This window comes from Ranitomeya imitator, chromosome 3, assembly GCF_032444005.1.
Source record: "Ranitomeya imitator isolate aRanImi1 chromosome 3, aRanImi1.pri, whole genome shotgun sequence".
Taxonomy (NCBI): domain Eukaryota; kingdom Metazoa; phylum Chordata; class Amphibia; order Anura; family Dendrobatidae; genus Ranitomeya; species Ranitomeya imitator.
Window position 1 is genome coordinate 81,225,311 of NC_091284.1, and position 12,076 is coordinate 81,237,386.

The 12,076-nt window shown below is 44.0% G+C and overlaps 1 protein-coding gene across 1 annotated transcript in view; it reads left to right on the forward strand.

Moving 5' to 3' along the window:
* LOC138672719 (NACHT, LRR and PYD domains-containing protein 12-like) overlaps window positions 1-12,076 on the forward strand; it is a 108,932-nt gene that overhangs the window by 76,915 nt on the left and 19,941 nt on the right. Inside the window, exon 7 of the mRNA XM_069761000.1 lies at window positions 9,158-9,328. Within this exon, the coding sequence (XP_069617101.1) occupies window positions 9,158-9,328 (171 nt within the window). The remainder of the gene's footprint in view (window positions 1-9,157; window positions 9,329-12,076) is intronic.

Genomic DNA, 12,076 nt, shown 5'->3' on the forward strand with positions numbered 1-12,076 from the left:
CTACTCTCTGTGTCAGTCTCTCATTCCAGTTGTCCTCCACTGCAATGCCCCCTGATTAGTCCTGTGTTACCAATTTTGAACTGCATTTAGCCCACTTTATTCTTTGGGCCTATATCTGTGTTTCCTCCTCATCCTGCCCATTGCCCAGCCAGTGATAGATGAGTCTGCTGGTACATTGACCCATAACGCAACATTTCCCGTGCACGCTACACTGCAAGATTGTGACCCTGCTGAAAGACAGGTCCCCCTTCCCGCATACCATACCACCTTACACGGGGACAAACAGGAAGGTGCAGATGAAAGTGCAGGTTCCTTCATCAGGTGGGGGGAGGAATACTAGTTGGCGACGTCACTGGCACAGGGCCTTTCATGGTACGCAAAAGTGTTGCTGCCGGTGGGAGGCGCCCCCGCCGTGCAAACACACCGCTGTACTTTGAGGGGCCCTGTGCCAGTGCCAATGCCAACGAGTGGGCCCCCCCTGCTTGCTCAGGTTCACAGCACTTGCAAAGTTGAAATACTTACCTCTCCCTGCTCCACTGCCGTGACGTGGTCCAGATTTCCTGGGCCCACTAATTACTTGAACCAGCCCTACCCACCACAACTTTAGCCAAATGACCCCCAATTTCAAATGCCTTCCAATTATTATAAGGTAAATTACGCTTGACAAGCTTCATTAAGAAGAATGGATGGTTTTGACATTAAAATGGGCACTCTAGGTGTTTTCCTGGCCCCCACTCAATGCCGACTATGCTGCCCCATTGACTTGCATTGGGTTTCGTGTTTCGGTCGATCCCGACTTTACGTCATAATCGGCCGATTTCACTCGACCCGACTTTTGAGATAGTCGGGTTTCGCGAAACCCGGCTAGACTCTAAAAAGGTCAAGGTCGCTCAACTCTAGTCACAAGTAGTGATGAGCGAGTATACTCGTTGCTCGGGTTTTCCCGAGCACGCTTGGGTGGTCTCCGAGTATTTGTGACTGCTCTGAGATTTAGTTTTCCTTGCCGCAGCTGCATTATTTGCGGCTACTAGACAGCTTGATTACATGTGGGGATTCCCTAGCAACCAGGCAACCCCCACATGTAATCAGGCTGGCTAGCAGCTGCAAATCATGCAGCTGAGTCAACAAAAACTACATCTCCGAACAGTCACAAATACTCGAAGACCACCCGAGCGTGCACAGGAAAACCCAAGCAACGAGTATACTCGCTCATCACTAGTTACAAGTAATGTTATCCACCACTATTATTACTTTTACACTATTGTGTATGGAGTGTTATCAGAGACTGAAGAGGAGCCGCATTACTTAATATTCTGGACATATATCAGATGAAAAGATACAAGCGACTTGAGCCATATTGATGGAAAACATGCTCCATTGTTCAGTGGCATTGGGTTGGGAAGGTAGCACAGGGGAGGTCTATGTAGTGTGATGCAGTGACCCCTGTTACAGGTAGGAGGCGCTGCATGGTCTTCCCAGAATACGCATGGAGGTGTATTGAGGCCATAGGAATGCATGGCAATCACAGGCATAACTGTTGTGATGAGACAAAGTCCGGCATTATTTTGAATGGCCGGTATGTGTGTCGCAGAGATAGACACTCTGCACTGCCAGCCTGAAGTAAGGTTGTCCTGGGACCTGTAGTCCCACAAGTAATTATGTTTTAGAGGGAGGCTGGCAGTGCTGGTTCTGAGAGATGGGCGGGTCAAACTAGCCACACACACCTCTCACCTCTGGGGGTGGTTAGAGCTTCATAATGTGATCAGGGTGGGGGTCACATTGTTGAGAGTGTTTGGATCTGAATGGTTTGTACTGGAGCTCCTGGAAGAGGTCAGGTCTGTGTAGGAAGCTCCTGTGAGTGGAGTCTTCCTGGAAGCACCTAGAGAGACTGTGGACCTGGATGGTCTGTGTTGGAAGCTCCTATGAGTGGAGTCTTCCTGGAAACACCTAGAGAGACCGTGGACCTGGGCGGTCTGTGTTGGAAGCTCCTGTGAGTGGAGTCTTCCTGGAAGCACCTAGAGAGACCGTGGACCTGGGCGGTCTGTGTTGGAAGCTCCTGTGAGTGGAGTCTTCCTGGAAGCACCTAGAGAGACCGTGGACCTGGACGGTCTGTGTTGGAAGCTCCTGTGAGTAGAGTCTTCCTGGAAGCACCTAGAGAGACCGTGGACCTGGACCGTCTGTGTTGGAAGCTCCTGTGAGTGGAGTCTTCCTGGAAGCACCTAGAGAGACTGTGGACCTGGATGGTCTGTGTTGGAAGCTCCTATGAGTGGAGTCTTCCTGGAAACACCTAGAGAGACTGTGGACCTGGACGGTCTGTGTTGGAAGCTCCTGTGAGTCGAGTCTTCCTGGAAGCACCTAGAGAGACCGTGGACCTGGGCGGTCTGTGTTGGAAGCTCCTGTGAGTGGAGTCTTCCTGGAAGCACCTAGAGAGACCGTGGGCCTGGACGGTCTGTGTTGGAAGCTCCTGTGAGTGGAGTCTTCCTGGAAGCACCTAGAGAGACCGTGGACCTGGACGGTCTGTGTTGGAAGCTCCTGTGAGTGGAGTCTTCCTGGAAGCACCTGGTGAGACCATGTACCTGCAGAGCCTGGGACGGCTTCTGTGTTGTCAAAGACAGGACTGACAAGGAGACGCGTGAGGAGCGGTGCTCCTGGAAGGTAACCCCTGACAAGGGGATTGTAATATATGGCAGAGAAGTGTATCTGCTATATGAACTGTCTGATGTCCCATAATGTTTTGTGGATGTAATGATATGGACCGTACTCTTTCTGGTTTATGATGAATTTAAATAAACCGGATTGCCTGCTTAAGTGAGTAACTGTTCCTGCGTGCCTGAATATCGCGGTCAAGCGAGTATTTCCCCAACCCCTTAGTGAGTGCTATCTCACAGTAGGTACAAAATTATCCCACCTCCTGTGACATACTTTCAATGAACAGCAACAGAGCAGTGCAGTGAGAGCCTGACTGTGCAGAGTTTATTACCGGCTGCTGCACTCTGTTTAGGTAGCAAATAAAATGACAAAGCTTGATACAGTAAAGTAAATTGTATCTTGGGTGCTGCCTACGCAGAGAGCACAGCGATGGGACAAACTCATCTCGGCTTCTGCTCTCTGCATGAGTAGCGACCAAGATGACAGAAGAGGAGCAGCTAAAGGATAAACACAGTGCACATGATTCAATCTTGTGTTCATTCATTACAAAGAGCTGTTTTTATATTTTTACACTTTTTGTAATATGAGTTAGAGCTTGGGTTAGGCTACAAGCTAGAGTTAGGCTAAGGGCAGAGACAGACTACCGTATTTCTCATTCGAGAATCGCATCGTAAACCTCATACTGGCTTTCGGCTCTCCTGACCTGCGCTTGACAGCTGCATAGTAATCCATCATGCTGTCATGAGTTGCCTGCCAGGGCCATGGGGTACTCGGTACCGGGTCCGGTACTCACAGGGGATGTCACGGTGGCGGCGACCCGGTCTGTGGCCCTGGGTGCCCATGTTAAAGGGATGGTCTTTAAAGGGGTTTGGTAAATAAATTTTGTATTTGTCAAGCCACCTGTAGTATTTGGTCAGTGGGGACCGATGCTGCTAAAAGGGGTCCGCTGGGGTGATGTTATGGCAACTAGATGGTATAACTTCCCACAGGTGAAGTAGGTCCCCAGGGCTCCCAGTGTATAGGTGAAGATGGTGAATGGTGCAGTAAAGAACGAGGACATAGGTTTGCGGTCTCTTCACCTGGTTTAATGGAGACTTCAGGTATCCACAGTCCAGGGCACCACATCACAGGTATAAGCAGGGTCCGGCTGGCTTGGAAGCAAGTTCAGAGTCCCCTCTACCAGATGGAGATGAAAGCCTTCCTTACGGCGTGGTGGTAATGTAGTCCCTTACTGCCTATGGCTTCTAGCAAGGTCCTCTCTGTTCCTCTCTGCCCTCCATAAAGGTGGGACAAAAACCCATATGACAGTTGGCTCGAGCCTTTTTATAGGGTCTCTATCATGACCAGGGCTCTATGTGCCACTGTGCCTCCTGGGTGTTAAGGCAGACAGGTGATTTCCAATCCAGCTGTCCTGATGGTTTCTGCTGTGCCTCTTAGAGTCCGACACAACCTCGGTCTTCTGGCTACCGGTGTCTGCGCTCGGCCAGGGAGGTAGTCCAGTCACAGCTATCCTTCCCAGATGTCACTCTTCTGTGCTTTGTCTCCTGCATGCTCTCTACAAACTGTTCTTTCCTTCTGTAAGTCACTATCCAGGAGCTGCAGCACCTCTGCCTGCACGGCCCCTCACACGTCTTCCTGCCTCAGACTGCTCCAGTCTGCTGTCCGGCACTCTCTAACTAACTTTCCCTCCAGACCAGAATTTATATACAGGGGCGCCACCCATAAGCAGGATCAGAGCTCCCCCTTCTGGCATGGAGTGTGAACTGTTGCATGCTTGTGTTTACCTGATAGAAGAGGTCTTCCCTTGCTTCCAAGCGTGACATCACTATCCCCGTGAGGAAAGCAATGCCACTGTAACAACCAGGACCCTGGGGTGTTACAGTCATGCTTAGGTCAGGAGAGGTGCCGGCCATTCCGTGCAGTGCCATGTGATTCTCGCATGAGAAATACGGCAGTGTGTCTCTGCCCTTTGAGTTGGGTTAGGGCTAGGGATGGAATAATAAAATTGTTGCATAAAAAAAATGAAAGAAGCAAAAAAAATATACTGTACATATAAGTGTATAACGTTTTTATTTAATGTCTGATTTTGATAACTTACCCCCCCCCCCAAAAAAAAAAAAAAAAAAAAAAAACAATTAATTTCATCAAAATTTCCCCAAAGGGGTATATTTTCCAAAATACAGTCACTTGAGAGGGAATTCTGCTCTTCTAGCAATTAGGGGCTCTGTATATGGAGTCCGCAAATTATTCTAGGAAAATCTGCGCTCTAGGAGGCAAATAGTGCTCTGTCCCTCCCCAGCCTCTGTATTGCTAAGCAGTACTGAACAGCCACATATGGGGTATTGCCATGTTCAGTAGGTTCATGTTCAGGGGTTCTGCTCTTCTGGTAAGTCAGGGGCTCTCCCAGTGGGCATTGCACTCGCAAACCATAACAGTAAAATCTGCACTATAGTATGGCACTCCTTCCCTTCTAAACTTTGCACTGTGCCTGAAAAATATTTCTGGATTGCATGTAGGGTCTTGGCACACAAAAGTAGTATTCCCACATATGGGGTATCAGCATACTCAGGAGAAATTGCACAACAAATTGTATGATACAATTTCTCCTGTTACCTCCAAACAGGACATGGCATTCGCTAATGAGTCCAGCAAATTTTACATTCAAAAAGTCAAATGACCCTCCTTTCCTTCCAAGTCCTACCATGCGCCAAAACAGTAGTTTCCTCCCACATGTGAGGTATACTCAGGAGAAATTGCACAACAAATTGTATGGTGCAATTTCTGCTGTTACCCTTATGAATATGCTAAATTTGGTGTTAAAATAAAATTTTTGTGGGGAAAATGTGATTTTTTTTATTTTCATGGCTCAACGTTATAAACTTCTGTGAAGCACCTGGGAATTCAATGTGCTCACTATACATCTAGATAAGTTCGCTGAGGGGTCTAGTTTCCAAAATGGTGTCACTTGTGGGGAATTTTCACTGTTAGGCACCTCAGGGACTCTCCAAACGCGACATGGCGTCCGCTTATTGTTCCAACAAATTTTGCATTCAAAAAGTCAAATGGCGTTCCTTCCCTTCTGAGCTCTGCTGTGCGCCCAGTGGTTTTCCCCCTCATATGGGGTATCGGCATTCTCAGGAGAAATTGCACAACAAATTTTGGGGTCCATTTTTTCCTGTTATCCTTGTGAAAATAAAAAAATTGGGTCTTAAGTAAATTTTGTGAAAAAAATTTAATTTTCATTTTTTTTTCCACATTCCAAAAATTCCTGTGAAGCACCTGAACGGAAAATAAGTTTTTGAACATAGCTTTGAGCACCTAGAGGAGAACAGTATTTAGAATTATGTAATTTTTGGCTATTTTCTATCATATAGACCCCTCGAAGTTACTTCAAATATGAGGTGGTCCTCAAAAAAATGGTTTTGTAAATTTTGTTGGAAAAAGGAGAAGTTGCTGGTCAACTTTTAACCCTTAAATCTTCTTAACAAAAAAAGGTTTAAAAAATTGTGCTGATTTAAAGTTGACATGTGGGAAATGTTATATATTAATTATTAACTATTTTGTGTGACACATCTCTCTGATATAAAGGCATAAGAATTGAAAGTTTGAAAATTGCAACATTTTCCAGATTTTCCCCAAATTTCCAATTTTTCACAAATAAATGCAAGTTATATCAAAGAAATTTTACGACTATCATGTAGTACAATCAGTGTGATCCATTGAAGCGTTCCAGAGATACTACCTTATAAAGTGACACTGGTCAGAATTGTATAAATTGGCCTGGTTATTAACGTGCAAACCACCTTGGGGGTAAAGTGGTTAAAGTGTATGTGGACATGTGGTGGCATAGAAGATGCTCACACACAGTAAAATTATAAATAGCACATCAAACACATAAAGAATTATTATACATAGCAGCAAGAATTATTAAACACTAGATGGTGGCCCGATTCTAACGCATCGGGTATTCTAGAATATACATGTCCACGTAGTATATTGCCCAGCCACGTAGTATATTGCCTAACCACGTAGTATATTGCCCAGCCACGTAGTATATTGCCCAGCCACATAGTATATTGCCCAGTGACGTAGTATACAGCACAGAGTCACGTAGTATATTGCCCAGCCACATAGTATATTGCCCAGCCACGTAGTATATTGCCCAGTCACATAGTATATTGCCCAGTGACGTAGTATACAGCACAGAGCCACATAGTATACAGCACAGACACGTAGTATACAGCACAGTCAAGTAGTATATTGCCCAGCCACATAGTATATTGCCCAGCCACATAGTATATTGCCCAGTCAAGTAGTATACAGCACAGTGCCACATAGTATATTGCCCAGCCACGTAGTATATTGCCCAGCCACGTAGTATATTGCCCAGTTACGTAGTATATTGCCCAGCCACATAGTATATTGCCCAGTCACGTAGTATACAGCACAGACACGTAGTATATTACCATGCTACGTAGTATATTGCCCAGCCACATAGTATATTGCCCAGCTACACAGTATATTGCCCAGCCACATAGTATATTGCCCAGCCACATAGTATACAGCACAGAGCCACGTAGTGTACAGCACAGACACGTAGTATACTGCCCAGTCACGTAGTATATTGGCCAGTCACGTAGTATGCACCATATCCCTGTTAAAAAAGAGAATTAAAATAAAAAATAGTTACATACTCACCTTCCAGATCGAAGCGGCCGGATACCGATGCACCTCGCTTGCTCCAGTCTGAAGAGTGCATTGCGGTGTCGCGAGATGATGACGTAGCGGTCTCGCGAGACCACACGTCATCATCTCGCAAGACCGCAATGCATGGAGCGGTCACCGAGGCGTCGCGAGGAGCATCGGTAACCGGCCACTTCGATCCAGGGGCTCCGGATGGTGAGAATGTAACTATTTTTGTAATTATTTTTAACATTAGATATTTTTACTATTCATGCTGCATAGGCAGCATGAATAGTAAAAAGTTGGTCACACGGGGTCAATAGCAGCGTTAACCGAGTGCGTTACACCGCGGTCAACGCTGCCATTAACCCTGTGTGAGCAGTGACCAGAAGGGAGTATGCGGACGCCGGGCACTGACTGCGGGGAGGAAGGAGCGGCCATTTTCTTCCAGACTGTGCCCGTCGCTGATTGGTCGTGGCTGTTTTGCCGCGACCAATCAGCGACTTGGATTTCCATGACAGACAGAGGCCGCGACCAATGAATATCCGTGACAGACAGAAGGACAGACAGACAGACGAAAGTGACCCTTAGACAATTATATAGTAGATAGCAGCATGATTCAAAAATAGAACAAACATGTTTGCTGAGGTTTCTATCGAAATTGATATAATACTAGTAAAAAATGATGGTAGATAGTAAGTTACATAGTTAGCAATCATGAGTCAAATGCACTGGTGCCATTAACCGTACAGATTATAGAATGTGAATAACTATATGCATCAGGATTGATTACATACAGGCAATCACAATAACAGTATAATGACTGAATGTAGTAAACCAAACATACCAGTAATAATGTAGGTATCTGCTGGTGGTGAGACACCGAACTCCATCGCATGTTTCGGACCTAGTCTTTTTGTCAAGCTGGCTTACTAAAAGATGATTAGCACCAACTCCACTAGAAAATAGAATTGTTTGTTGGTTGCATTCTACAAAAATGAAATGTTGTAGCCTAAACATTTCACTGAATTTGTGGTATATTTTTGTAGAACCGTACTATATGTGAGTAGTGTGTTTTAAAAATGCCTTAGTTGAATAATATTGTAGCCACAAGCAAAGGCTCCTGTGTCTAGGCCCGCAGTAGACATAAGGGTAGACAAATTAGCAAAAAGAGAACAGTGTGATTTGGATTTTTTTATTGGAATAAATACAACCTCCAGATATGAAGAGAGTGGGCAGTATGTGGAAGTTATTTTGTAAAAGTTCTGACAATAGTTCTATGAACCACATAAGACCTTCAGTGTGTTGATTCTTAGGCTTCCTATGAAGGGGCTCCGGAAAAAGTAGTAACAGTAGATCTTTGGGCATATTAAAGATGCAGCAAAAAGAAAAAAAAAAGTATTGACATACCTCCAAATCTCCTGTGGTAAAACATTATTGTTTACCTTGCCATATATTTTTCTTACTTGACTAAATCATCTAGCTGAGATGGGTATGGTAAAGAAACATAATAAATACATATTTCAAGGTAAGGCTACCCTTTTAAAAACATGAAAACAGCCAAGTATTAAAAAGGAAAAGGTGGACCACGTCATCTGAAATGAGACCTTATATCAAGATGTTATAGTTCCAGCAAAAAAGTGCAGCTCTGTAGGTAGAACGATAGGTGTCATATAGCTGCAAGGACTCCAGATAGTCACCGCTCACTAGAGGCGTCTTCAAATGATGATATTGATGGATTTTACCAGTACTCGGGGATCATTTTCTCTTCACATTCACAATCTGCAGACGTTATAGTAGCGCTTTCATCTTCTTACTGTTACAGATTGGATGATAATAAATTACAAGGCACTTCTTGCGCCCAGTTGGCATCTGGACTAAGCAGTAACCAGTCCTTGAAGATACTTAACCTGAGTAATAACAATCTGTCCGGGCCACAATTCAATGACTTGATAAAAGCCCTATCTAATCCAACCTGCAGGATAGAGAAACTACAGTGAGTATTACCGGTGTGCACATGTGCAGGACACCCTGTAAATTGATTTTATTATCTTTTGCTCTGCACCCTTGTTATTTCTATTACTTTAATATAGATTTGTCTTTATTACTATAAGAAATGCATATCATTGGCTTCTTGTCACGACACAGCTGTTGGGTGACCCGGGACCATGGGCTCCTTTCCTGTCCCTAACATTAGGGGGTGCCCTAGCTCTCCCTTCTACCCAGGATATTTCAGATGGTGAAGATGCCAGGGCCTCCGCCCTTGCCTTATCTCCTAAATTAGCCCACCATCTGTTCTCTTTCCCTACCAAGGGAAGAGGGGCGCTACTGTGCACCGCAGTACAGCAACCCAACAAACAGGACAACACAGACAAGGGTTAACAGAAAACTCCAGACATACAAAATATTCACTCACATATAACAGATGAATCCATGGGGGTGTGCAGGAAGGGGAAAAAAACAATAAAGAATGATAAGGAATTACCACGTGTACAAACCAAAGTTAACAGTGACTAATAACTCTTCCAATTCTCCTTCTAATACCAACTCCTTTCCTTCCATTAGCCATGCAGCAATAAAGCTAGCTCTGACAAAAACTAGTAACAGAGCCCAGATAATAAAGGGAAACGGAATGGCTAACCGAGCATGGGGATTTCCAACATGGCCGATTAACCCCTGTTCTGCAGGAAGAACTAGACACATTTAATATGATGGAGAAGTGCTTCTTCTCAGAGCTGGAGTAGAAGCAAATCAGACGCTGCGTTCTTCTGGCTCCACACTGTCGGTGTAACCCCGTGACACTTCTATTCTGCTTTTCCAGTTTCCCCAGACTGCTTACAGAACATAATAATTGACAATGCAGCTGTTGGCAGTGAAAGGCTCATCACTTGTCTCCTCTGGGTGTTGTGTTTATGACAAGAATCTGTTGCAGCGGCATCTCGTCCCCAGAGGTAGTGAGACACACGTGCTGACCCTGTCACTGCCATCATCTGTACTCCAAATGAGTACATTCTGATATAAAGGCAACTAAATAGACTGGTGAAAACCAAGGGTTTGGAAGTCACTTACAAGTATTTTTTTGTTGTTGTTGCAGCAATGAAGGTAAATCAACTAATAAAGTGATTTGCAAAGAATCATAACTTTCCATGCTGGACAAAATTATAGCAAAAAAATGACAATTTTAGTTACTTTTTAAGGGATTGCTACATTGTGCTGCCCATTATAGGACTAGTTGTGGGACATACTGACATTTCTCCATAGTTTGCTGTCAGCTTTTTTATAGGCATCAGGCTTTTTATTTCTACTGCACTGCTCGATTATTAGGCAATTTGTATTTTTGATGATGAATTTTGTTACTGAACAGCAACAGTGCCGTCTGTCAGTCCAAAATGGTAATATACCTGAAATCTGAATATTTAAGAAAGTAAAAGTCAGGTTTTATCTTTCATAAGAGAATATGTGTACAAAATTATTGGGCAACTATTACAGTAAATTGTTATGCAATTAAATGAAAAATGTAAAATTTCTCATCTCAATTGGTTATTGTCATCTGCTAAATTAAGAATAATAATCAAATAGTTTATTTATCTGCTCACAATTCACTTTTTGGACAGTACCAACCACAGCCTCCCAGACACTGCTCAGAGAGAGGTGACTGTTTTCCTTCAACGTAAATCTTCCATTTAAGAATGGCCCACAAGTTCTCAATAGAGTTCAAGTCATATGAGGTAGGGGCAATGTCAGTATTCCTTCATCGTTAAGGCCTTTACTGGCAGCCAAGCAGACGAGACTTCGATGCTGCGATGGAGTATTGTCCCACAGAAAAATCATGGTTTTCTTGAAAGATGCAGACTTTTCTCGTACTACTGCTTGAAGAAACTGTCTTCTAATAACTTGGCAGTAGGTTTGGGAGTTGATTTTGTGTCTATCTTCCACTCAAAAAGGTCCAACTAGCTTATCTTTAATAGCACTAGCCCTTAGCAGTACCCCACCTCCACGTTGCTGGTGTGTTAGTTAAAGTGGAGGTTTTTGCCCATTACTGATCCAGTCATGGACCCATACATCTGGTCTATCAAGAGTCACTCTCATCTCATCAGTCCATAAAGCTTTTGAAAAATCTGTCTTCAGATAACTCTTTTCCCAGTTTTGACATTTAAACTTCTGTGTCTTGTTCAGTCGTGGTTGGGTTTCAGTCTTCCTTACTTTGGCCATGTCTCTGTGCATTGAACGCCTTGAACGTCTGGACATGACAGGGAGGTTGCAGTTCTGGAATATGACACCACTGGATGATAATGAATTCCTGGTCGCTTCACGCTTGATTCTTCTCAAATCTTTGGTAGTTAATGAGCATCTTTTCTTTTCAACACGTTTTTTGAGACCCTGTTGACTATTTGCAATACAATTGATGGTTCTGTGATCAAGTCCCAATATCTTAGCAATATCTTTAGTTCTGCATCCCTATGTAAGAACTTGTAATAATTTTTGATTTTTCAGAGTTCTCTAAATCTCTTTTTTTGGCCCATTTTGCCTAAGGAAAACCAGCTGCCCAATAATTCTGCACACCTTGATAAAGGGTGGTGATATCCTTAGGCCGCATCCTTCCTCATTACACAGATACACATCACTTGATCTGCTTCATCCAATAAGCATTTAAGTTTCTACAGCTCAGATTTGGAAAACCTGCATAAAAAAGATGATATGGTCAAAATACTCACTTGCCTAATAATTGCTCACACAGTGTATA